The sequence below is a fragment of the Poecile atricapillus genome, chromosome 2, assembly GCF_030490865.1.
Source record: "Poecile atricapillus isolate bPoeAtr1 chromosome 2, bPoeAtr1.hap1, whole genome shotgun sequence".
Lineage (NCBI taxonomy): Eukaryota > Metazoa > Chordata > Aves > Passeriformes > Paridae > Poecile > Poecile atricapillus.
The window spans coordinates 133234916-133261765 of record NC_081250.1 but is presented as its reverse complement, the minus strand read 5'-3'; the positions used below and the strand labels follow the sequence as shown (position 1 = coordinate 133261765).

Sequence of the window (26850 nt, the reverse complement as noted above, 5' to 3'; positions counted from 1 at the left end):
CAAGATGCAGGCAGTCACTTTATTGACAGAATTAGCTCATATTCCAGTCCATCATGTGTACAGATAATGCACTGTGGGATTAAGCTACTGTAGCAATAAATTTCCTAACCTAATTTTAAAAGATAAAAGCTTCAGTGAAGTGAGGCTTTATGGCACACTCCACTCCATTCAATTTCCAGTCCTTCAGAAAAGCGGGCGAGAATTCCCTCTCTCAGGTTGCTGCTCTGACTCTCTGACCTCCTCCTACAAAAGCAAATTTTCCAGGGAAGGAAACAGAGCAGTACTAAATCTCCCCTCCCTTTGGCTACCAGCATCTGCTGTCACTCTTGCGGCTCACGTGAAAGGTCATATGGAGCGGGCTCTGAGGAGCCCTCCAAGTAAAAAAAAGGAGGAGTGCTGTCTGGCACCAGATCTCCCTCCCCTTCTCTACTTCCTCCCCTCTTCTGCAGCAGTTCCTGACCACCCTACTCTTCCAATGAGTTTCAGATAGCCACAAGCACTGCCAGTCCACTGCAGCTTTGATCTGGAAACAGGAGTAGCTTCTGAGTACTGGTGATACATGAGATGAGAGCAACTTGTGGCACAGTGATGCTGGGTAGACATCTCAGGCCTTTGCTCATGTTTTGGGGTCAGGGAGGGATGAATGCACTGGGCATCTCATGAGGTCAGGTGAGGTCAGTCTGGGGATTGCTCAATAGCCACAGGCCTCCTGTGGCAGCAGCTGAGGGACAGATATGGCACTCAGTAAGGAAACCCCAAGAGCTGAGCATTTTAGGCTGGATGGCAGCTTACACCTCAGCAGTGCAACTGCTGAACTTGTCCATCTCTGCAGGCTCAGGGATGGGAATGGCTCTGCTACAGTGTGGTCAAGCCCCAGGGAGCAAGGTGGCTGTACGTGCATGGAGCAGCTCTCCAGAGGGGCTGTCAGGTACCCTTCAAGGCATCACAGAATCAGAGAACAGTTAAGGCTGGGAAGGACCCTTAAAGGTTGTCTTGTCCAACCCTCAAGTCTTAACAGGTCACTGATTTCCATTCATGATTGAGCTGCCTTGCACTGCTAGTGAGACCAGAGTTTCTTGGAGCTTCACTGAATTAAATTTTCATCTGTCCATGCTGCAGGGATGGTATTGTTAAAAACCACAGGCATGAAACCCAGGTAATGCTGGTGAAAGTAGCTTTATTTCTCTTGGCCATGCTAGAGGAGGTCTCAAGCTCCACCAGACTTCTCTGAGAAATTTGTTGTCTTCACATTTGAAAAGGCAGCATTTACATTGCAGGATCCAGCTTGGTATGTGCTAGTTTAATATAATTTTAAGCCACTGATCAGGACAAAAATAAATCCTTAGGTTGGTGTGTTGTCTTCCTATATGAAGGCCAAAATGTTTGATGCTCCAAACAGTGTGCTAAAAGCATCTGCAATAAGGACACAGTGGCATCTTGTTTGCTTGGAAACCGATAGGAAAAAGTATTAATAGCTTCTATATTAACAAAATCCAAATAAATTAGTACTGTTTGTGCTATTTGAGTTCTTCGAGTGCAGTTCAAAAGGGAAATCACACCCAAAAAATACAATATTTTCAGGTACTCATACCCTGCCCATAATTATTGCCTGCACAGAAGACTGCTACAACCTATTTACTTGCACCAGTTTCACAGCTGGCTTCCAGCCAGCAGCTGAGGTTCACCCCACTTCTAGATGTGAATCTCAGACAAAGTTTACAGGAAGCCTTCAAAAATATGAGTTGGTGGTTTCAGTAGGGTTCAGCAACCTGCAACCCTGAGCCTTCCTTTGCCTGCTTATTTTCATATCACATTTTTTCATCTCATTTCAAAGATTTTTTTTTTTTTTTAATGAACCAAGGTTGATATTGGGCACTAAAGTAGCAAAATGCTTTTTGTCTGGATTCTTTAGCCAATATGCACATTGCTTACAAGCTCACATTTAAGGCAGTTGTCACACAGGTGTGTAAAACACTCTGAAAATCCCTTTCCATCACTGCTGGCACTTGCTGCAAGTGGTTCCAGTCATCGTGCAGAGCTCCAGGAGCTGCTTGTCATCTCTGTGCACAGCACACCCATGTTACCCCACTCCACCTCTGTCTCAGCTTGTCTTCCTTGTCTCTGCTGTGATTTTTATTTTGTTGGGCTTTGTTTGATTAGTGGCCTTGTTCTTCATTTGACTGTCTGAGGAACTGCAGCGCCTAGTGGGATGCAAGATGGAATGGACTGTGGCCACGGACAGGACGGAGTTTGGGGAGGCACTGGAGGCAGCAGGCCAGATACTAGGGTGTGACAAGGTCAGGTGTTTTTGAGGAATCTAATCAATTCTCTCTCAGCCAAACCAAGGAGGTCTCTAGGTTCAGTTCTGCAGGATCTTCCAGAAATGCTGCTTGTTGCTGCTGGACATCACTCTGATGTAAGCAGCAATTACTTCGTTGATCTGAGGCAGGGAGACAGCTGCATGTTAGGGAAGTCTGGCCCATTTCCATCATGCTGCATTGTTGCTTTTCACAAAAGTATTTACCAGCAGTTGCTCCAGCCACTTTCCAAAAAAAGAGCATTTTTTCTTCCTTCAAACAAGAGTGAAAGTAGCATTGGAACAACATAGGTATGTTTTTATACTTGGTAGTTTCTCACAATAAATGTGCCACATGGCATAGGATGAAATTGTATTAGAGGAACCAGCACACACATCAAAGCTTTGATTGTAAACTTCCAGCTCAGAGAAGGAGATGAGCAATCTCTATGTTCAATTATAACTGCAGATATTTCCTTTTTCCTAAGCTGGTGTCTGTTACCATGGCCACAACCTTCAGAGTTTTCTGGCTATTTTAAAGTCATTACTAGGAGTGAAAGAGCAGATGTTTAATTACATTCTTCTTATTCCATTCACTAGGTACAGCTGACATTTTAGAAGTCCTCAGTAAAAAAATAAGTCCTTTTTATTGTTTATCATTTTCCTAGAGAAAAATAGCAGAAGTTAATTAATATATGCCAATATGCACTTTGTCTACAACTTCTAAGTAGAGGTGAAGAAAGCAGTTTCTTGACATCTTAAAGGCTGGGTATTAGATTGGTATTGGCAGTAATCAGAGGTAAGTGAAAACCATGCTCTAGAAAATGTACCAGTTCTCGTCCTGTCACTGACAACCCCAAAGGATTGAGAATGTCCTTTGAACATGCTGGTTTCCACCCAAAGAAACACCGTTAAGCCAGAGCCATGTATTTGCACATCACCAGCAGAGTCCTGCACAGGCCCTGCTGCCCAGGTGTTGTGACTGTCAGTATCCCTGCTGTGTGTACAATCTTCTGGGATTTATCAAAGCATGAGACTTCACCAGGAACTTCTTCTCCACCACATTGTGGCATTTCTGGTTTGTGGGTAGGGACAGTAATTACTCAGGAGATTGCTCAGCTAGCAGGACTGCAGGGAACGTGGTCCCCTAGATGTCTCATGGGCTGTTCATGGTATGTTCCTCTTTACTTAGACAACGTTACCACTTGTGTCACAGAATACAAGATTTGTTCATTAAACTTCCTGTACTCAGGGCTGCCTAAGTTTAACATTTTGTCTGTAGTGTTGGTGACTCCAGTATGTGATGAAAGCTTTGTCATCTCCCTGTGCACACCCCTCCCTAGACTCTTCTCAGGCCAAAATAACAACTTGATTATAAGAAATATGAAGTATGAGGTAGGTTCTGAATCCTACTGAGACTGATAGGTAACTTGGTTTATACTGGGAAATGTCATAAAAAGGCAGCCTCTGATGTCTGCCCACTTCCAGGGACAAATGGCTGCTGAGCGGGGACTTTTGGGTGTTTGGCCTGAGCACATTTGGATAGAGCAACCCTACTTCTCATCCACTCTCACTTTCAGTGTCTAAACTTGTTTGTATCTGTGTCTTGTTGCTCTGTGCCTGAGCTCTTAACCAAAGACTTCCTTGATGGACTGAAGTGTCGGGAAGGTGACTGCACTAGAGAAGTGAAAGATGTGAATTCATATCTCCATATTCAGGCTGCTCTCCCATTCTCTTCTATAGATAGGTGTTCTAGACCAATGCTGTTAAACACCCTCCTAAGTTTTCTTGGCTCAGAGCTGATAGGTATCAGCTTCCTAAGGAGTTACAAGATCTCATTGTTTAGCTGTTTTTGCTCAGCTCCTCTTGGTGGTGAAATTTGCTCTAGCTAGTACTGCTACTAACTTGAAGCTATTAGTGTATTATGATGACCATAATCTCATCAACAATTATGCTGATGAATACTGATTTAAAATTTTGCAAACTGGAGCAAAGAGCAGTGCTATCGTCCCCTCAAAAGCAGAGCTGACACTGTGGAGGGAGATCCAGAATGGGACTGGAACCCCAAATGGAAACAGATGCCAAAAGAGGGAGCTTAGTTCAGGGTCAATGGCTACAGAAAATCCCATCATAGTAGATTGTGTCCAGCAGCTTCTCAGCATCCCTGCTGCTGTGTGATGCTTACAGAATGTCCACACGCAGCTGCTGTTGGGCAGGCAGGGGAAGAGCTGGCCAACAATGGATGTGTTTCAGCCACTGGAGAGAGGGCAGGCTGCCCAACAGTCCCTTCTCCTCTGACCATGTGAAGCTTGGCTGTCATGTTTTTGCCTTTATTTTTGGTTCTGCTATTATTTTGCTACGTTGCAATCTCTTGTGTTGCTATAAAAGCTGCTCTTGCCTGCACAGTCTGTAATTAAATATGTCCCCTCTCATATTGAGACAATATGAGACAGTACACCATGCACTATCCAAAACTCTCAGTTCCTTACACTTTTTCCCATTCACCTATTTCTCAGAGATGCCAGTGTCATTTCCATGGTTGCAGCGAGTTCAGCAGATAGCAGGTTGAGCTTTGGGCTTTAGGAACTCATTCCTTCTAGAATACTAAAATAATGCTGAAGACTTACCCTAAGTAACGCAGCCACCTAGGGTGGCTTAGCCAGTGTAGGACAGAAACAGTCTTCTGCCTACAGAATCATAATCACCCTTGAGCAGGAAAGGAGACAGGAGAGCATCCATACAGACAAGAGCACATTTTTAGGTGATCCCTTACTTAAGGCATGTTTTCAGTTTGCAGTGCTTGAAGAATAGTAAGTGCCTTGCTTACAACATCTGCTTGACGCTCCCTGCGTGACTGATCACATCCCTCACTGTGGCAGCTCAGCAGAGCTGCGGTGCCAAGGTCATGTGAAGGTGCAGTGGGTTCTGTGCTAAGCAGCTGTGATTGCTGACCTCAGATCTGCCCCATCTACCGCTCCTGAAGGACACATTTGGTTCTTTCTGCAGGGCACTCACAGTTCAGTGTGTATCCACCTCTGCACCCTGCTCCCCACTCAGGGTTGCACTAACCTGCATGGTAACCTAACCAGGGTGTCTTGTCTTCTCCTCTTGAAAGTGTGCCCATCTAGTTAATGCTGTATATATTCACACTTGTCATATGTATAGTTCATACAGGTACATATGCCTATATTGCATGAAAAGATAAAGGGGAATTGTGAAATTCAAATAGTTGGAAAAGTTTAAATCTGGATGATATGTGCTTTCTCTCTCAGCTCTTCTAGCTTATATATACTCTTTCATATATAAGGAGCATATGTGTTAGTGCAGTCAGCTATGCCTTTCCAATATGCTTCATTTTTGTGGCACCCCTTGGAAAGCAGTTGCAGAAATCCAAGAGTGGGGTCTCTTTGTGAATAAGGAAGATGGCTCCAGAGAGGAGGAATTTACTTATGATTCAAAAACTGCACACCCCAGAGTCTTTCATTCAGTGTATCCTCAAGAGGGTCTTGCAAATCAGTGGAATCTGCCCAGCATCACACCACAACTCACCCTGCAAATAGTTTGAGTGTACAAGGGGCTCACATGCATTACTGTCCTAGAAAGTGTAACTTTGCCCATTTGCTCGAGTCCTGTCACTATCTCAAAAAGTATCTGGAGAGCTTCCCATTTTGAACAATCCCATCTGTGTGTCTTTCTCAGAATGAAGAAGATGCATCTGTGTTCCACAGTCATTACAGTACACCTTTCAGTGCTGTCTCAGTGTGTTTCTAGATTTGCTCGTCAAAGACCTGTAGTTTCTTCTGTGAATGTGCTATTCTAGACATTTTTGGTCAAATTTTAGTTAAATATGCTTCTGTTATAAGCTAGCTTTGTAAATGAAAGGGATCAGAATATATTAAAACTTCAGAGTTTCCAGATGAAAAAGTTGATGTCTCAAATGGCCATTCAATAGATATAGGAGTGATAATCTGCTGAGATAGACTCCTGCAGAAAAGAAAAAACAACAGAATAATGTTTTTTTGTTTGTGACTACTTTCAAAGTTCACATACAGAGGCTCCGTTCTTTGAGCATCTCACACATATTCTGAAGAAAAAATATTTTAATGATAAGCCTGAGCTGTCTGATCTTCCCTGAGCATCCTTGCTTACTTTGGGCCGACTTCAAAGCTGTGCTTAAAAGATTTGGTATTTTTTTAATAAAGAGTAAAACTAGCTTCTAGGTGAAATGTGTAAAACATTGGGGTGTCCATGTTTGTGACTGTCCAAGGGGAGCTGGACAGCACATTCTGTGTTCAGCGTAAGGCCCCACATGCTGCCCGGTGCAGAGGGCATGCACAGGTATATCCCCAAGTTTTTGGAAGATGTTTGGACTAGGCAGGCCAGTTCTGCCTTCTGCCTTGGGGCAGAAGGAAATAAATCCCCTGTGTGTGTTCATAGATGAATAACATAAAGTTGACCATGAGCCAGCAGTGCCCTGGCAGCCAGGAGGGCCAAGTGTGTCCTGGGGGGCATCAGGCACAGCATCACCAGCCAGGCAAAGGTGGGGATTGTCCTGCTCTGCTCTGCTCTGCTCTGCTCTGCTCTGCTCTGCTCTGCTCTGCTCTGCTCTGCTCTGCTTTGGGACAGCCTCACAGCAAGTGCTGGGGGCAGTTTTGGGCACCACAATATAAGATATAAAGGCATAAGAGCGCACCCAAATGATGGCAACAAAGACAGTGAAGGGCCTTGAGGGGAAGCTGTATGAGCTTCTGTTCAACCTGGAGAAGAGACACTGTGAAGAGACCTCAATTTCCTCATGAGGGGAAGAGGATGGGCAGACACTGATCCCTGTTCTGTGGTCCATGTGACAGGACCCAAGGGAATGGCCTGAAGTTGTATCAAGGAAGGTTTAGGCTGGATTATTAGGAAAAGGTTTTCACCCTGAGGCTGGTTGGGCACCAGAACAGCTCCCCAGGGAAGTGGTCACAGCATCTGCCTGACAGTGTTCAGGAAGCGTTTGGACAATCCTCTCAGACACACAATGTGACTCCTGGGGATGGTGCTGAGCAGGGCTGGGAGTTGATGTTTGTTGTGGATCCCTTCCAACTCAGCTTATTCTAGATTCTCTGACTTACACCCCCTAGTTGTTAAGATGAAGGCAAAATCTGCTTGTCTGCAAGATGGGTGTTCCCATTCAGGGTTGCCTTCTGCCTTCGTGCTGTATTTCATTGTCATCAGTCCAGAATTAGAGAAGTGATCACATGTGCATGGACATTCCTGCTCATATAGTGTGAAACAGGTGCTGTCATCAGGATGGTTTAACAATATAAGAGTAAGGGAGATGATGTGTTTTTATAACATGAGTTTATATGCTGTGAAGCAGCAGAATGTACCTTTGGCGTATTCTATTGAGTGTTGCAGGCTGGCATCTATATGAAGAGATAATTAAAGAATTTCTGCCTGAGCTGGAATGAGGTCACACCTGGAAATAAGTTTTTTCCAGAGGTCTCCCACTTGGTTTCAAGCATCTCTGCCCTCCCTTCCCCCCCCCCCCCCCCACCCCTTTCCCAGTTCATCATCTGAATTCAATTGTCCCAAGAACCAAGAAGTGTCAGGTGAGATCAGGCCTTGTCAAAGCCCCCACAGTCTTCGAAACCAGTGGATTCCAGATGTATTTGTCACCAGATGTGATACAGAACTTCTAATGTATTGTCTGCCTCCTTTAAAATGCAGGCAAGACTGCTCCACAGAGGTTGGTGACAACCTCCTTCCCACCAGTATCCCTCTCTGCTCCAAGTGTGCTAATTACCCTTTTCTGACACAAATTATCATTAATGATGATAAATTTACAGGCCACCTGTTTCTCTCCTCTGTTTATCTCAGGGCTTTGTCTGACCTGCTAAGGCACTTGAGAGAGTCCATTTATTTTTACCTCCTTAGGGGGCCAAATAAAAGGTTTGTTATGAGCCTCCTTCACAAACACAGCTTCTTAGCAGCGGTATTTAACCCATCTCATCCAGTTCTGCAGTATTTAGCCTTTTCTGTCCATATCACATACAAAAAGTTGTTGAGGACAGCCAAGCTCTGTGCTAGTGAGAGCACCCAGGCTTGTGCTGGTGAGGGTTGGCTCCTGGTACTCTGCCAAGGAGCAGCACATGCAGCCTCTCGGGAGAGCTAACACAGATATTTGGTCAGAAGACAACCCCACTATTGCATTCCCAGGTACATAACTGAGCAGTGAGTGCAGAAGGGTACAAAGAATTTATTTTTTTTAGCCCTCCATAAGGAAAAGGAAAAACCTAAGTGGTGAGACGTGCATTATTTCACAGCAGCTCCCTAGCTTTCAACTTTGTGCTTGAGGCAGCAACAACTTGTGCCAGGACTCCATCAGACCATGTCACTGCCAGCACACATCCTCAATCCTTGGCCTGTACAGGTTTGCTAGCACTTGCTGGCCACATGCAGCACTTTGTTGTGGCCAGCCAGCATCATGGGGCATGTCTTGTCCTCCTGATAGCCAGTAGTCCCTTCTAGGGGTCCATGTCCTCAACTCCTTTGGAAGGATCTGTAGATACGTGGCATGAAGACTGCTCCCAGGTCTCTGAGATAAATCAGGATTTATTCAGGGACTGGGAACTGAGGGCTCAGCATGGGACACCCCTGCCCACATAGCAGTGTTGCACACTTGTTTCTGTGCACATATAAAACTCAAAGTAGAGAGATCCCACTTTTTAAGTACATGTAGTCGAACTTTGGCCTCCACTGCTTTGACTACAGAAGAAAACAAGGGTCTAAAAATAAAGAAATGTCTGCCTCTTGGAAATTTTCTAAGCAATTAATCTAAGAATTATTGATGTTTCTAATTTTGTCAGAAGAGGGGGGACCATCAGTCACACTCAAAAATATCAGCTCTTTGCTGATAACTCATAAAGTGGAATGGCTTTTTAATGAAGCTGCCAGAAGAAAGGTTTGCTGCCAAAATCAAGGATATTGCTCTATCCCACTCATACTACTTCATCAAGGAAACTTCCAAGAAAATTTTGGCATTCTCCCAAAGTTGTTGTGTGGGATTTTTCTTTCTTTCTTTTTTTTTTTTTTTGAGTGCCTGAAAACCAGCTCCAGAGCCAGCTTTACTGCCAACCTTTTAAAAGAAGTAATGGCAATATATGCTAATAGGAGGTTTCACAAATCAGTATGAGATCACTGAAACCAGTTCCCATCTGATCGCGCATGAATGAATAATGTGTGGGTTGGAACTGTGTTCATGATATGATGATAGCTCAATCTTTCATTCAGATTGAGATCAAATGACTGTTACCAAGTGCTGGGTGGTAAACTGTTGGTAAGTGACTGTTTTATCATCCTGTGGAGACTAATTTGAAAACATCCTTGTTTTAATGTAACCAAGTGATAGGTTTTAAAGCACCTGCCAATGAAATAGATACTGTTGTTCATGAATGGCTCCCTTTCCCACAACGAAAGGGAAAAAAAGCAACGAGCCTCATGGGGTACATCCTTCTTTTAATAAAGAAAAAACAAGTAGAAAATCAGAAATTTTCTCGATATATTTGCATTGTTATCAATTTATTAATTTTTCTTAGAGGATTCCTTTGGTAATTCACAGGAGGATCCCTGTGTTGCTCACTGACTTAAGTGACTTCCCAGTGAATCCATTAGAGGATCAAGGTCTGAGACTTATTTGGTGGAACAGGATGTGCTTTTTTTTATTGAGTAAGTGATTTTTATGGTGATTTTATATGGCACTTTACAAAACGTGTGCTGATTCTTCAGTGTTCATCCTGTTTCTAGGCAGTAGAGCTTCACTGTTTTTTGTAACATTGGCAGCAGAGGAGAGAATTAGGAAATACTTGATGCATAAAGTGAGAGGAAGCATGAAATGTCTGAGGAGTGGGTTGGGACAGAAATTATTGGTGAAAGTGATGAGGAAGGGAGAGTTGTCAGCTGAAGATAATATAAGGACATCTTAAAAGCTTTATGTAGCAAGCAGGAGAGAGACATTTAAAATACAAGACCTTTACTTTCCTAAGGCATAATACTGAGAGTGGAGGAGGTTATTACTGTAGTAAGAATGGGCATACAGAGCAAGAAAAGAAACTGAAACAAATGTCAGAGACAGAACTCTTCTGATGAGGTTATGATTACATAAGAGCAAAAGTCACTGAAAGGATCTGAAATATTGGCCATCAGGTAACTGGTAAATCTTTCATTAGCCACAGGCAAAATATTTTAATTAGAGTCAGCATCTCTCATGCTTACGTACATTTTCACTCTTTTCTATGTCTGAAAGGTAGTGCTCCCCAGGAAAAGGAATCAGATCATCAGAATCTGAATTGGTAGTTGAAAGTTGGTGATGATGCTGTTCATAATTCAGAAATTGCTCTTAAAAACAGTAGTATTGGTAAACTCTACCATTAAGGCAGAAGCAGCAAGGCAAATCATGGTAGATGAAATGGTAATAGTTTTCTATTAATTAGATACCAAATACATCTTTGCTACATATTTCTTTTGGACGATTTGACTAGAGAGGGACACAGAGATTAAGCCATAGAAGGTCTTCTTCCAAGGTTTCCAAACCCTGCTGCTTCAGAGATTATATATTTCATTGTTAGGATATTGTTTTGATGGTGCATGGCACCAACAATGCCATTATTGGAAAATGCTAACAGTAGGAATGGACATGCAGAGGAAATGCAGAAAAACTTAAGAGAAATTATGTGACAGACTTTTTCAAAGATAATAGGAAAAGTAAGAAAGATGGTGTTTATTTTTGGGAGCCAAGGAATAGTAGTGGAAAGTAAAAGGTAGGGGAAAAAGACAAATAAATAGAAGAAAGAAAGGACAAAGTTTTACGTACTAACACAATAAATAAAAGTCCTAGAAAATGAAAAATGGGGAAAGGCACTAAAACTCACATAAAAGAAATCTATGAGAAGTTGACATCTTGAGAACAGCAAATAGGCAAAAGTACACTGGCTTAAAAATGTAACAGGATCAGCGTTTCTGTTTATTTACAGTCACTAGGAAGTGATGAATAGTGACATCTTATTTCATGTTGGATAGAATCTGGTTTTCCTAAAGTTAAACTTTGGAAAGAATCTTTCTGGTACTGCCACTTCTTCTTTTCTACAACAGTGATATATATTGTTTGTTGTTCACATGAGAAAAAACAGCTCATATGTTTGAAGACTGTTATCTGATGGACTTTGTTTACTTCCGCAAAGGATGTTAGTAGTGAAGGAAGAAGTGCTGTTAACCCTTTCTTTTGTGAAGGAGCTCATCTTAGTTGAATTTACTGAAGAATTTCAGTGACGGCAGAAAAATTTTCCATCTCATAATTCATGTTTTTCTGTCTAGATTTCGTCCTGGGTTTTATGCATTACTTCTCATTATGTTTTGTGCAATGCTATAAGCTTGTAAACAATTTTGTTGAATTCATGCAAACAAATTACTACACTCTGTATAATGACTATATGATACATGGCATTTCAAAAGCTCCTTTGTGAACCAATACTGTCTATGAGTGTTTACTACCTAAATTAATACTGAGAACTGCTAGGATTTAGTTTATTGATAACAAGCAATAATAAGAACATCAAGATTATGTAAGCATTTGTTTACACGTGTGTGAGAGACAGACAGAGACGCATGGCAAATTATTTTTGCACTTAATTTGTCAAATGTTTTTCTATGCCTCTTAAGGGAGTTTGCTTACCGACCTTTACCATGTTGTTCAAACTCCCAAATTCATTCCTGTTGAGTAATTTCTAAAATCAGGCAGCACACTGTGTTATGCATGAAATAGCAGTTGGGTAAGACACGGCTCTGTGTTTTTCACAACGGGCTGTCAGGACTGGATGTCATTCTGACTTCCAAAGTGAATACAAATCAAAATCTTCTTCCAGTAACTCTATAGATTATATCCAAGCTAAGTTTTCCAAGCTAAGTATTTTTCAGGTTTGTACACAGATGGTGCAGAGGGAGCAGGATCTCCACATCAAATGCCTGTTGCACGCCCCCCGATCCAGCCCTCCCAGGTCAGCTGTTCATGCAGAGTGTGGAGAAGGAGGTACTGTAAGGTGGCTTGACTAATCACCAGAATGTCAGGAGATAGAAGAGATACTTTCATCACCAATGGTAACCACATCCTTGTCCACAGAAACTTTTCAGGGGGCACAGCAAAGCACCTGAGCTGGGGTCCATGGCTGAGCTGCACAAGCTGACTGTATTTCTTGGGTGCAGTTATGTGGTTTTCCTGTACCTTTTCTGCAGCACAGAAGTTGTATGTGAAGACAACAAAGAGGTCTTAGGAAAAAACAGCAAAGACATTGTCTTAAAACAAAATTAAAATATTACTTTCTTTCATTTGTGCTAAAATTCTTCATGTCAGTATATCTGCTCAAATAGAATTCATATTATGACTCATCTGGATGAATTTAATTTTTGAAATAAGATATATTTATTTAACTGTTAATGTTCAAAAAAGGCATTTATCATGGAGCAAATATTCTATTTAAATTATCAATTTAAACCTTTGTAAAATGGAAGTCGCTTACTGTGCTGCAGTTTGGGAATTACGAGTTCCTTTCAAATGCAGGAGCTGTAGGCTGTGCCATATGCCACTGGGAGGATGTTTTCTCATATATTCAAAGGAAAATCTTGGATTTGAATGATAAATTCTGTGAACTTGGCAATAGAATGTGAGGAATAAAATAGAAGTGGCTGGCCTAAACTCCCCTAGACAACTAGAAGCTAGAAACTTACCATATGTCATTGACTTCTATGAGCAGTGCTGAACAGTAGAATATCACCCTCTCTTGCAGCATAAAATACTGCCCTAAGTCATTAATACAAAGCAGATGGCTTTGTTGTTGATTAGAGCTGGTTAGACTCTGAAATTCCCATTCCAAAGGAAATTTTGACATTTGTATTTATTTTCGCTGCATATTGGAACAAAACATCAAAATTTCCCAGTGGGATGGATATTAAAACTGATCTGGAAACATCAAGTTATTTCGTTTCATTAGCACTGAATTGCTTTCTCAATAATATGAAGCCAGTGTAATTCTAAAATTAATCAAATATAAATGCCAAAACAAAATTAATAAACATATAAAGTAACACTGAAACCTTTTTGCTATGTTAAAAGGAAAAGATCAAATTGAAATTATAAATTCTGACATTTTTACAGAATTTTTTTTTCTCAAACGTGACAACAAATTTTGATTTCAGCTAAGTTGCATTACCTAATGGAAATGGGTTCTTCTGAAAAAATATTCACCCAGTGCTGTTTGTCCATGGCCAGTAAAAAAGAAGGATCCAAAGGCATCCTTTCCAGATGTACAGGATCATCTTGCAAGTTCAAGGATGTAAAAATTCTGAGAAATAAGACATGCACAAAGAGAAAATTCACACAATATATGCAGTTTGGGAACATCTTTGAAGACTGGTTTAAAAACTCCTACAACTCCCACAGAATTCCTTTAGTCATCCAGATCTCTCTTACATTAGCTCTCTTTTGTTCAGGCACACTCAAGAGTGCTAAGTACTGGACAAATCATCCCTGGCATGTACCTTCCTATTTATGAACTTTTAAACTGTGACATTATCTTATTGCATCTTGTTTCCATCTCCTTAGCAAAATTCTGGTCCTGACTGCCAGAACCTCCCACTCCCAATCTCCAGTTGCCTACTTTCCTGGAGAAAGTTCCAATAACTCTCTTCAATATGGAACAAAACCTCACAGTTACTCTCCAGGTAGGAACCTTCACAATCATTCCTTTCCCAATCATAAGAACACCTTTAAAAATATCTAGTTTGCCAGCTAATGGCTCCATTATTTTCCAGTATCACGATTTAATTTTTTTTTCCTGCCAACACCAAGTCTCTGCTGTTGGATAGGAGACCATCTGTTAACATTTTTTTAAGGGTAGTCTAAGCACAAATGTCACTTTTTCAGAGTCACATGCTATTTATTTACAAAGATAAAAAAATCAATATCATGAATTCACATCAGCTTCTTGTCTTACTTTGTGCAACAGTAGCTTTCTGCTTTAGTTTCCGCTACCCTCCACCAAGGTATTGTATATAGGATTACATAAAAGGACCAAACAAGATGTAGGACAGATTAGAAACCTGATGAAGTTGCTGCTGGATGAGTTTGGTGATTGGTGTGCTCAGGTGCACTGGGGAAGATTATGTTACTACTGGTGAGTGCCCTGCACAAAGGAGAGAAGCCCTATGAAAGAAAGGAGAATAAACTGGGTTTGACGTGTGAGTGTCAGGATAAAGACAAACAGCAGTGACGCAGGTGTGTAGGAAGGGTGGCTTTTCTAAAGCACTCAGGCTCTTATTAGGTACCAAAATCAGTGATGTACTTTCTGGCAGGTCTCAGTTTACTGGATACAGATTCTTTCTGAGAAACTACCTATTGCACAGGTGCCCCAAGGGAAGGCATGTTTTGTTTGAGAAGCCCAAGTTTAATTGCGGGTGCTGGGCACTTGGAAAAATGTGACCTTGAGCATTTTAGGAAATGTGGCCCAGAAAGGTATTGTTAGCCAAAGAGACTTTAGGCTCACAAGTTGGTTAACAGGAGACAAAGTAGCTGCAGAAAATTTCCATCATTTGGATCTTGATATATGGTGTTCTGAAAGAATGTTGATAGATAAAGTCACCTCCAGATGGAACAGGTGAGAGATTTTGCCAACTCCCCTGCTGTCGGCTTAACACCCACGTTTATAAATACTGCAGATGTCCTGTGCTTAGTGAAACAGCTGAGTGCAGTAAACTGGAAAGGCAGCCTCCCGAGGGTGGATGCTCTAATGTACTGTTAGCAAAGTTTCTCTTGCCCTTTGCCTTACAAAATTAGGCAAAGGCAAACATACTTTTACAAAAATACTATTTCCATAGAGTTTTAAGAAATCAAATACATAAATATATATCTAATTCCCAGAAGAGTCATCTGAGGTCTGCCAAGGCACAGAGTTAGTTTTTTAAAGACCTTAGATTGTTCTACCCAGGGTTAATGAACAAAATGTTGTGGTTTTTTCTTACACAGCATATGGTAAAGTGCTGTTTCTCAGCTTCACAAATGAATGATTACGAACCAAAAAAGCATGTGAATATTGGCATGGTTTTTATTGTTGTGTGTTTTAAAAGAATTAGGAAGACATGAAATTAAATAGCAATTTCTGAGTGTAAGAGGAGAGGTAAACAAATCTGTATGAGTTCTTCCTATTTTGTCTGGTTTCTCTTTTTTTTTTTTTCATTTCTCATTAAGAAATGAAAGGTTACTTTCCAGTCATTCTGGAAGGGTGAAGCCTTTGCTTCCCCTAGGGAATGGCTGTCCAACACTTACTGCATCATTTTTTGCTCTGCTCATAGCGTGGTGGCAGCACTTCCCAAAGGGACTCCAGACAAAGCCCAGGACACTGAGAAAGGCTGAAGTGCTGGATACCCCACCATGTGCACAGAGGAGCCTGCATTTACACCCTCTTATGCTTTGGAGGGTCACTGGAGGATTTGGGGACATGGATTTCTTTATATGTATCTCCAGCAGCCCTTTTTTCCGTGTGTCTTCACTGCCTGTTTACCCTGCCTGAGATTACAACTTAAATGAGCAGACAACCTTCCTAAAGATGCTTAGGTGTGTTCTGTCTGAAGCAGCAGAGATTTTGTATAAAGAGAGCTTCATATCCCTCTGTGATAGCCAGACTGTTGATGCAGCAGCACCAAGTACCTGATTGCCCCATGCAATCAAAATCTAACGAGTAGAGGAAGCCCATTAGAGACACTCCCCTTTGGTGGATAGATATACACTAAATTTCAGTCAGGAACAGCTTCAGAAACAAGCTGAGTCCTAAATGCAGGGCTTTAAGATGGAAAGAGTGCCCAGCCATGAATGAGAGAGGAGTCACTGCACACTGTGACACACTGTACAAATGCACATAACAGGCTCTTTTCCCCAGCTCTCACTGTTAGAGATGCTCATGTGCCTAGTCATCCTTTTTGTACCACACACTCCACCTTACAGGAAATGCTTTGGAAGCAGAGACCTTTTCTGGAAAGCCCCAGTGAGGCTGAAGGCTATGCAGAGGTGAGGGGTGTGCACATCAGCCCTTTCTCTGCTTGAGACTGAAACACTGCCTACTGGTCTGAAAACATCTCCAGCCGAGACTGTGGGCACTGCTGACAGTAGCGTGATCAGCACTGGGCTGTTGGCTGGTTAATCCACTGGTGCTGAAGACCTCAACATTTACTGATGGGGCACTGCCTTTCTCCTGCATCCCCCTCCTCCACCCTCACACCAGCCCTCATTGCTAAAATGCACAAAGGGATTACGGGAAAGAGAAACAGGAGACAAAGTGGAGCAGCTGTAGCATTTCTCTGCCAGGACAAATCCAAAGGGAGAAGAGCCTGGGCTTTTGATGTTACCCATAAGCACCTTCAAGTTTGAAACATGTGAACTCCGTGCAGCTGCTCCTGCTTGGACTGCCCGCCTCTACCAAAACACAGAGCTAGAAAGGATTTGCTTTTATTTCTTGTTTTGAGTTTCTCCTGGGGTAGCAGGAAAGCACAGAACAAATACTGTGAAAGAAGGAATTAGGGGCACCTTTGGTAGGGGAAGGATTCCCATTAAGGTGCTAGAGAAACAGGAAGGTGACACTAAACAAAAGAGGAACTTAGAGCAGTGAAAATGTCAGGATCCTGGAATTGAACTAAGTTCCTAATACAAAATGAGTAAATATTGTGATGAACATGTTTGGAAGTACCAGTGGGCAGCTGAATGGCACATGACACCTCTTCCTTCTATTGATAAATAAAGTTTAACTTCTGAATGATCATCCCATCCACACCTCTTTCTTAGGTTTTTTCCTCCTAATTTCTTCATTAGTCTTCATTTCTCTTCTTTGATGTGAGCTATAGTTTTATCCAGACATATTTGGGTACTTGTTTTACTCCACTGCAAATATGTTTACTGCTGTTCCTTCTGAATATTAATAAGAGAATGTCAATTTTTTTTATGAATCTTGCTCATGAATTTCATCCATGTTTTGCTCTTTTCCAATAGAAAGAGATAAATGGAAGGTGGCAAGGCTCAAAATTTTATTCTGCATTTATTTATTTTTTTTAAGTCCCTGTGTGGTTTTTAATAAATTTGGTTTTCTTTCAAAAATATGTTCCAAGATGCTGTTAAAAAAAATAAAACAAAAGCCTTTCTTGGCAAGCATCTCCACACTGGTTACTCAAATGAACGTGTGAAAACAAACTAGAAATGGCCAGAAGGAAGCAAAGTGGTTGCTTCCAAGAACCTGGGGGCTTGTTTTCTGTGGGATGGAAATAAAAAAAAATATCTTGACCAGGTAGTGCTTACACTTCATGGCAGGAGACTAAAACCAGAGAAGTTATTCTTCCCAGCACAGCTGCTGCTGTAACTGTGCACTGTGTCCCACCAGCAGGATCCCGCACTGGCACTGGAATTTCCAGTGGGACAGTGGAGAGCGGTGCTGGAGATGGCTCTGAGACTGTGAATGGGGAGCTCAGGGATTGGTCACAGAGTCTCCTGGGCTGGAGCACACCAGAGATCAACAAACACATCCCTGCCTTGCTCACCAAGTCTCACTGCACAGCTCCAAGGTCACAAGACGATGCTTTGCCCACATCTACTGTTGGGCTTGCATTCACGATGAGGCCACTGGTGTTCCAGCTACAGGGAAGCAGCATACACAGGTGGGAAGGGAATGTATCATGTGAGATAGCTGTGCTTTGCACTGTCTCATTACATAGCTCATACAGCAGTTAGCAGTATTACAGCCCAAAGGAATAACTGACCTTAAGAAAGAAACTTGGCTTTTACACCAAATGGTGTTCACCAAGCCTTGACTTTTGTAAATGCACATAACCTCCCCCTTTCTGTAAGGGCATGGACATAGATGAACCAGAGCTGCATTTGGAAGCATGTGTCCACTGGATTGCAAATAACAGCAGAGTTTGCAGAGACTGACACATTGTGGTGAACTGGTGTTTGGTATCTGAAGCTTTACCAAGCAAGCACCTGGCAGAGGAGAAGGAAGAGAGTAAGTCTATTGCAGTGAATTTTTGACAAAATTTTGGCTGGGAAGCACTGGGGGCGCATCCCCAGACAAAGTCTCATGCTCTGAGATGCACTGCAGCCTCCCCTTGATATCTTTCCACTTACTGCAGATTAAAGGGATACTGCACTGCAAGGTTTGGTCAGCCAGGACAGAGCAGCACCCTTCCTCTGAGTTTGTGACAGCTGAGTTGCACAGTGACAGACAGAGAAAGAACTGGTAGGGGTGGCAGAAGGTGATGACAGAGGAATTTATCTTGCCAGAGCCCTATCTGCTGTGCTGTGGAGGTTGGTGTGCATGACAGAAGACTGCTGGTGGGTAGGACATGAAAGAAGGTGAGATGCCTGCCATTTCCAGATGTGCAGACAGCTTGGGAGATAGATGGTGTATATGAGTCCACTTGTCACCCATCCAGGTTTTCAGTAATGATCCGACAGGAGGAAAAACCTCAGCAGTGAAGGTGAGTGGAGAGTCACACTCGTACCTCAGAGCAGCACTGCCACGGGGCACTGACTCATGCTGGAGCACTGCTTTCTCACACTGTCAGGTACAGAGCTGGCTCAGAGTAATGCTGTTGTCCTGCTCAACCTTTAGTACATTCCAGCATCATCAGGAGCTTGTGCAGCTGCTTGGCAGAGATTGAAGTCCCACGATTGTTGCTGTCGGGAAAATTCTCAAATTATGTGTTAGAAATACATAAAAGACAGCGTTGCACCCATAAGTGGATTATTTCTTGGAAACAGGCCAAACTGTTAGTTAGAAACCAAGAAACAGAAGTTTCTGAAGACAAAAATCACAAAATGGAACTTTCATTGCTACTTTCTGAAAAGTTTTCTGCTTTCATTTTTAAAGAGTTGGTGTCTGTAGCCACCAACTATGGTGTGATTCACCTTACTGTTCCCACTGGGAACAGATCAGGCAGGACTTGTTTTCAAACTGATTCTTTAGACCTTTGAGGTGCTTTGTACCCTGTTATCTATGAAGTACCCAATAGCCTAAAATTTCCAGGTTAGAGAAAGGCTTCCCTGAACAAATGCCCCCTTCTCATAATACTTTTTCCCAGTGTGGGACTTCCCCTCAGATTTAAGCCTAAATGAAAACTAAGAAGTCTTGTTGTCTTTGGCAGACTGAGCTAAATAAATAAAAATAAAAAAAAAGAAAAAAAAATGCATGGAGTTTTCTTTATATGATGGGTGTCAAGTTTGAAGAGTAAAAGCACTGTTAGAAATGTGTTGCTAGAACTTGCTTATTATAACAAACCTTCAACAGAAAAAAGAAAACATGTAATTTTTTTGGAGGAAATGTGTTGTTTGTATGCATTGCACTGCACTTGTTACAGTGGGCTGGCTGCATGCTCGTGGTCGCTGCAGCTTTCCAGCTCCTGCAAGGTTGTTGCTTAAGCAGGCGGCGTTTGCCTTACCCTGGGGTTTCAGGTTGAGGTAACAGCTGTGTGTGAGCAGCAGCAAGCTGCTGTGTGGTAGCACAGCTGTTCACTGCCCTTCTGCCCAGCCAGAGCTCGCTGTGTGAGGAGAAGCTGTGACAGCAGCGCTGTCCTGTGCACACAGCAAATGTGCTGCGCTGCAGGAAAGCCGTGGTGCTGTGTCACTCTGCTTATCTGAATCCTCACAGGCCAGCTGTCTGTCAAACAACTCTGTTATCTTCATCCTAAAAACTCCACACCTGGACCTGAATAGAGAAGCTTTAAGTATTTCCTTTAAGGATGCTCCTTTAAGGAGCATCGCCTATGACATTTCCTCCAATAACCCATGAGCAGGGTCTCTTTCCATAGCAACTGCACAGCAGTGACGCTTTACTTCTTGATATTCTGTAGCTGTTGGCTGAAATGGTATCAACTTTTCAAGCCATAAACACATCACCTCCTTTTACCAAAAAAAATATTGCCTTAAGAACTAGGACCTTAATATTTTGATATGTTGTTCTATGTACCAAGTCATTAATATATATTATATTTAACACCATTGTATCAGAGGAGGAAATTGCGGAAATGCAATGAAATATATTTATTAACCACTTGATTTGTCTTTCTTTTTGTGCTCCTACATCATCTATTTCTCAGTGTTGTCAATATTTTACTTTGCCATTGTGATTGCTATTCACTATTTACTTGCTGCATTTTGAACTTTTAATAATTTATTGGAAATTTGAAAGATCTACAGGAATGATAAAGTGTGAAAAGATGCCTAAAATCAGTTTCAGTTTTATTCTTTTCTCTGCATTTATTGCTGTCATTGTTAGCTGACATCCTCTTAGCTTACTGCACTCTGCCCATAATCTAATCTATCATGAAGAGTCAGACAGCAGTCTATGAAGTGATTGTAAGGATCTTCAAGTGTCTTCAGTGATTTCCTGTACTTGGACTGCAAAAGGATTTTTATCTGTTGTTGATAGAATAGGCACAATAAATCCCATAGCTGCAGTTCCTAGAACACCACCTATTAAAAAGGAACAATCTGGAGGGCAAAGAACATGATAAAAATTTATCACAAATGCGACTCAGGAATAAAGCAACTAGTTTTGACTGCATCACCTGGCATCACAACAGCTGTAGATTTCAACTGTGTACTGCAAGTCACATATGGCTAGCTCTCCCTTTCTCCCTGGAGAACACAGGTTTTTCTGGTTGTGATGTCTTGTGAGGCAGTGCGCTCAACTCTTCTGTGATTTTTTATTATTTGGTGAAAATATGTTGCACCTACAGCACTGTGCAGCTATAAAGGCATTACTTTTTAGAGTGAAATACAGTCTTATTGGCCACCTCTTGAAGGACACTGCCTGCATCTTACCTGACTATTTCATTTTTCAGAACACTCTGGACTAGAAGTGTGCAAGCTGAGTTTTCCATTTTCAAATGTTTGAGTTATTAAAAAGCAGGAGGGGATTATATGGCTAATTCTAGCTCATTCCTACCACAGCTGGCTTGCACCTTAGTCAGCAATCTTCCCTTCCCACTCTCTGGTCTGGAAAGTGTGTTGTCCCTGGCACTGTGGAGGAGCTGCTGGCCAGGGCTGTGGGCAGCTGCTACCTACACTGGGGATTTTACTGGGGGTTTTGTGTTAAACTGGTGCCACTATAAACTGAGCCTGGCCACTTCCCTTGTCCAGTTGCTCTTCCATCCCACTGGCAGACCCTGATCATGTTGTTTTGCCTGACATAAAGCCCTTTGGCTGCCCTAATGTAATCCATTCCCTCAGCTAATTCCCAGGTTGTATATTATGGGCCCTGTCCAACACCCGTGGAAGGCAGCGCAGCGTTCAGGTGCCTCAGCAGCTGTTGGACCGGGCCTATGAAACAAGGACTTTTTTGCTATTTTCAGGGCATTAAGAGCTTGGATTGCTTAAAAACTGTACAGCATGTTTTTATCAGGATGAAAAGACAAAAAGCAGTAGAAAAAATTACCTTGGAGGTGGCATCTTCAACTTTTCAAGTGTTCTGGAGACACTTTGGAGGAAATGATATTTTTTGGTCAACATAATCAGCCAAGCCCCTGAAATTGTCAGGAGATGGATAGGCCCCTGTGGGGCAGGATTCTTCACTCTTCCCATCCTCCTGTCTGTGAACAGGGAAGGCTGTTCTCCATGAGCTGGGTAGGCAATGTGTTTAGACAGGACATAAAGTTACCAAACTATGATGCCATTTGGGTTTTTGCCTTTTTTCTTTCATATGTTCTCTGTATCCTTTGCACATGTATTTGTAACTCTGTAGCCTATTGTATTAGTGACTAGTTTTCCCAATACTTTTCCATAGCCTTTCCCTAGGAAAAAAGACCAAATTCCAGAACTCCAAGCCCCAGGGCCCCAGTGCTATCTTGGTTCTTCCTGGGAACCAAGGCCGAGAGTGCTGAGGACACCAAAGAAAGGGCTTGACCTGAAGGAAAATTGCATCACCACTTGTCCTCCTAATTGGTGCTTTTTAGCAATTATACTAACTTCCTATAACCTAGACAACATATTTAGCCCTAGAGGGGGTGGGCTTTTGTGGACATCTTTCCATAACTGCTCCTGAAGGCCTTCAAATAAATATCTACTCCTATATTACCTCCTTACTAAAATTATCTCAAGTTTCATTTCCAGGTTGGGAAAAAGGCAACAGCTATATGTTATCAGACAGCCATCAGTGAATCCTGGAGACACAGATGAATCTAGGATGGATCCTGCAGTTTTACACTTGAGAAATACAGATTTTTGGTCATTCTTGTCCAAGAACACAGGAAATTAAGGAATCAGTCCTCTAGCTGCCTTGGGGAGTTCAAAGTCTTTGGGGAGAAAGGGAGCTTCCCACAAGAAAGAAAAAGTACATCAACCTAGAGGAGCCTCAGTTTCCTCTTCCCAGTACCAAACAGAAGAAACAGTAGATCAGCTTCAAATGGTGGTACATTTCTCAGTAGCTGCTTCTGTCATGTATCCATACTGTGTTATTCTTCGTCTCTTAAAAGTAATATCTTGGTTAAGAAAGGACATTTTACTGAATGCTCATTAGCCATTCCAGTCATCATTACTAAATCCATCTCTGGGCCAGAGACTTCATTCTGACAACAGTGTGAGTCATGTTGAAATTATTTTGCAATTCTACTTTAGTTATCCATACATCATATCTTAGTTGTGACTGTCATTTGCGTGACAAATTCTCAGACAGGTTTCTGTCAATAGAGAAGTGCTTCCCACAGATCAGCATAATTTTAAGCTTCCAGTAAAACTGAGGTTGCCTTTTGGAGCTAACACACTCAGGCTCCAAAACTTAGAACCCAAAGGCATCCGTCATTAGCAAATGTGTTGCACAATGTGATATGTACCAACTTGCCTCAAATGAAATATAATTAAGGTGATTAAATAGAGATTCTATCCAATAATACTTCTTAATGGCTAACTTAAGTGAAATGAATTTCAAATTTCATTGTCTGGGTACTTTTTTTCTCCTTTTTGCTTTTTTGCTTTTCTTCTTTTAGTTCTTTTTTTTTTTTTTTTTTTTTTTAGAGGTTTTTTCAAAGAGCTTTGACCACCTGGATTACTATTAGTAATAGATCCAGTTTTTGGTTAGAAGAAAGATTAAAAACCACGGTAATAGTTTGAGTGGGGGATTCCACCGTTGATAAAATCTCTTCAGATTTAATCTTAATTTTGAAGTAAAATGGAAATTTGTCTATGCCAAAGCAAAGAGGCAGTTTCTGAGTTGCTTTCTGGTTATAAAGATATGTTTGGAAGGGCTTTGTAGCTACTGGTTTCAGCATAGACTGCAGTTGCACCTTTATCCCATTTTGGAACAAGACCAAGGGAACATAGGCCTTTGTACCAGCCTGGTTTCCCCAGAGATACAAAACCTGTATTTTGTTAGGCCAGCTCCTCAGGACAGCTGGGTGAATGGCATGGGGGGCGTGCTGCAGCACAGAGCTACCACTTAGCTCTACCTCGCAACATCCATTGCTTGCCTCATGATTTCAAGGGCAAAATAGGATGGCAATAAATTCAGTGTAATTACTGTTCTCCAGACTGTCAAAAGACAATGAAATCAACATGTAGATTAAGTTTATTAATTTTTTCAGAGTATACATGTAGTACTGGACATTGTCCAAGGTTTCAGTTGATACCCAAGAGTTAACTATCATCAGAAAACTCAGTATACAGCATACTGTTCTTCTACAGCCTCCAAGCTAATCAGTATCAATAATTAATCATAATTCATATGTGTTTGTTTTTGCTCTGCAGGTAATACTTTAACTCCAATATGGGAAAGCAAAACAGCAAACTACGCCCTGAAGTCATGCAAGATTTGCTAGAAAGCACAGACTTTACAGAACATGAGATCCAGGAGTGGTACAAAGGCTTCTTGAGAGACTGTCCAAGTGGACATTTATCTATGGAGGAGTTTAAAAAAATATATGGAAACTTTTTTCCTTACGGGGACGCTTCTAAGTTTGCAGAGCACGTATTCCGCACTTTCGACGCCAACGGAGACGGAACAATAGATTTCAGAGAATTCATCATAGCCCTGAGTGTAACGTCGAGAGGAAAACTGGAGCAAAAGCTGAAGTGGGCATTCAGCATGTACGACCTTGATGGGAACGGCTACATCAGTAAGTCAGAGATGCTGGAAATCGTGCAGGTATGTGCTGGCCAGAGGCACCCCTCGGCTCCCTCCTTCAGAGCAAACTGAAGCGATGTTGCACTGAGACACTGAATGGAAAGCTGGCAGCACTGGTTTATAATCTTGTAAACTGCTTGGGTATATAATGCTATTTCATTTGGCAAAGATTGTGTCACAATTCAAACTACAGCTTAATATCCACTCCAAGTTCTTCCAGAGCAATAGGCTGCATGGATATTTCTTCCCTGGGAGCTCTGTTGGGCTCGAGCGCAGCAACTAACCTGCTGATAAATGTGATTAATTGAACCCTGTCAATTAATTATGATTAACTACAGTTGAACCAAATAGGTATATTAGAACAAGCAGGCAGTGTACTTTTAAGGAAGGCAGGGTCCCTCCACAAATAAGAAGTTAATCTACTTTGAAATCGTTATTATGAAGAACCAGCTCACATATTATAAAGGTATTTTGTCTGCCTAATTCCAGTGAGTCTGTATTATTAGAATCATACTAGCTGTCTTCATGCTAGTATAGATAAACCTTATCTGAGTAGATGATGATTCTATACATAGCTTCTTTGGCTGTGTGTTCTTGTGGTGCTAGTAAGAGTCCCACATTGCTGGCTTTCTCCAAAATGTTTTTGCCCTTGAGGGACATCACTCTACTGAAAGATTTAAAACATTTTTTTTTATATGGTGGTGTATTTACACAGCTTGAATCTGTGTAGTACAGCACTGTTTAAAAAAAGAAAAGAAAAAATAAAGCCTGTTATCAAGATCTTTTCCTTTCCCTGAAAGTTTTGAAGTGCTAACAATGTACTGTTTTATTCAGACTTAGATTTGCACTGAAAACCAAGAGAAAATAATGCACACAAATTGTAGGCTGTGATACAAGCTGCATGTAGGGACTCAGCCTAATGGGTGATGTTCCTGTCTTTCTACCACGGCCCTTCTCACTTCCTCCAAACAGTGGCCAATGCCAGCACTTGCACTGCTTCAGCAATACCAGATCCAAAGCTCAGCTGCAAATCTAGAGTTTGTTGTCTTTCACATAGTCTGTTTTTTGTTCCTGTGTCTGAGTTGAGGAGCAGGACCTCCCTGTCTGTGCCATGAGAAACCCCATGGAATATTTGCATTAAAAGATCCTCTGTTCCTTACAAATCTTCCTCTCCCCTGGCAGAGTAAACAACCTGTCAATTATTGTTTTTCTGGCTGTATTTCTCCTCATGAAAAAACAAAAAGAATCCCAAAAGAACCAAAGTAGTACCTAGGAAGCACAAGGAGGCAAAGCCAGGTGACTGCCTGTTCCTCTGGAGGAGGAGACACCCCGGGGGCTGCAGGACCCCTCACTGCTGTTGAGGAGCCTGGGAAGGCGCTGTGCCAACAGGCAGCACAAACCTCCAGGCAAGGAGATCTACCAACAGGCAGAACAAGGCCACAAATTTGTTCATGTCACATGAAATGAAAATATTGGTGGCTGGATTTTCTGTAGTGAGCCAAACAAGGACCAGCAAAGCTGGAAGCTTTTTCCAGTTACCCCAGGTCTGCTTGCCAGCAAGGCTAGAGATTGAAATACTCTGCCTCCTCTTCATATTTACGTCAGTACCAAATCATAGCATTGTCTTTTACAGCCATGATGCCATCATCAAACAAAATTGCAGTTTGGGGATCACCGTAGGGCAGCATTCTGTCAACACGCATATCCAGCCCTGAGCAGCACTCTGGCTGTGCACAGCCCTCAGCCCGGCACTCCAGCAATCCCTCTGCACTCCTTGGGAGGTTTGGCTCCCTCTTCCTTTCAGACTGAATCAGAAACTCAATTTCATGATGCTTATAATCTCACCTCATTTTGAGGGACCCAATTTTGAGGGACCACACAAAAAGCAATTACGGAAGTGAAGAGCCTGAAAAACAGTTATTTCTGTACCACAGACTTTCAGCAATTTTTAAACCAAGAAAGCTGCCTTTTCTGTGATGGAGCTTCTCGTAAGGCAGCTCTCACCCTTTTCTCTTCTTCCAGGTTGTTTGGAGTGCATTGAGTGCATTGGTCTCTCTGCATTGCACTGGTCACCAGGAGCTCCTCCCAGTGGGATGGGATTTGTTGTGTAGTCTCTGGAAACATGTTCAGCTGATGTCTGAAACTGAAGTAGATGAGAATATTTTCTTGCTTTGTTGAGAGGTTCCTTTGATGTAGAGTGATTAGATACAAAAAGCCAGCAGACAACTCTCACTTTCATTTAGGAAAGATGATTATTTTTTCATATGGAATGACAGGATTCTGTATCAAATGTCTTCCTGGGGGCCCTCAGCATCACAATTTTTCTGAGAGTGAAAATCAGAACTCTGACATATCTCTGATATATGTCTC

The 26850-nt window shown here is 42.0% G+C and overlaps 1 protein-coding gene across 2 annotated transcripts in view; it reads left to right on the top strand.

Annotated features, from left to right (window-relative positions):
- The window catches only part of NCALD (neurocalcin delta), a 58118-nt gene that overhangs the window by 16871 nt on the left and 14397 nt on the right, over positions 1-26850 (top strand). For both annotated transcript variants that reach the window (XM_058832111.1, XM_058832110.1), the window contains exon 2: positions 24105-24501. In XM_058832111.1, the coding sequence (XP_058688094.1) occupies positions 24124-24501 (378 nt within the window). In that variant the 5' untranslated portion in view covers positions 24105-24123. The remainder of the gene's footprint in view (positions 1-24104; positions 24502-26850) is intronic.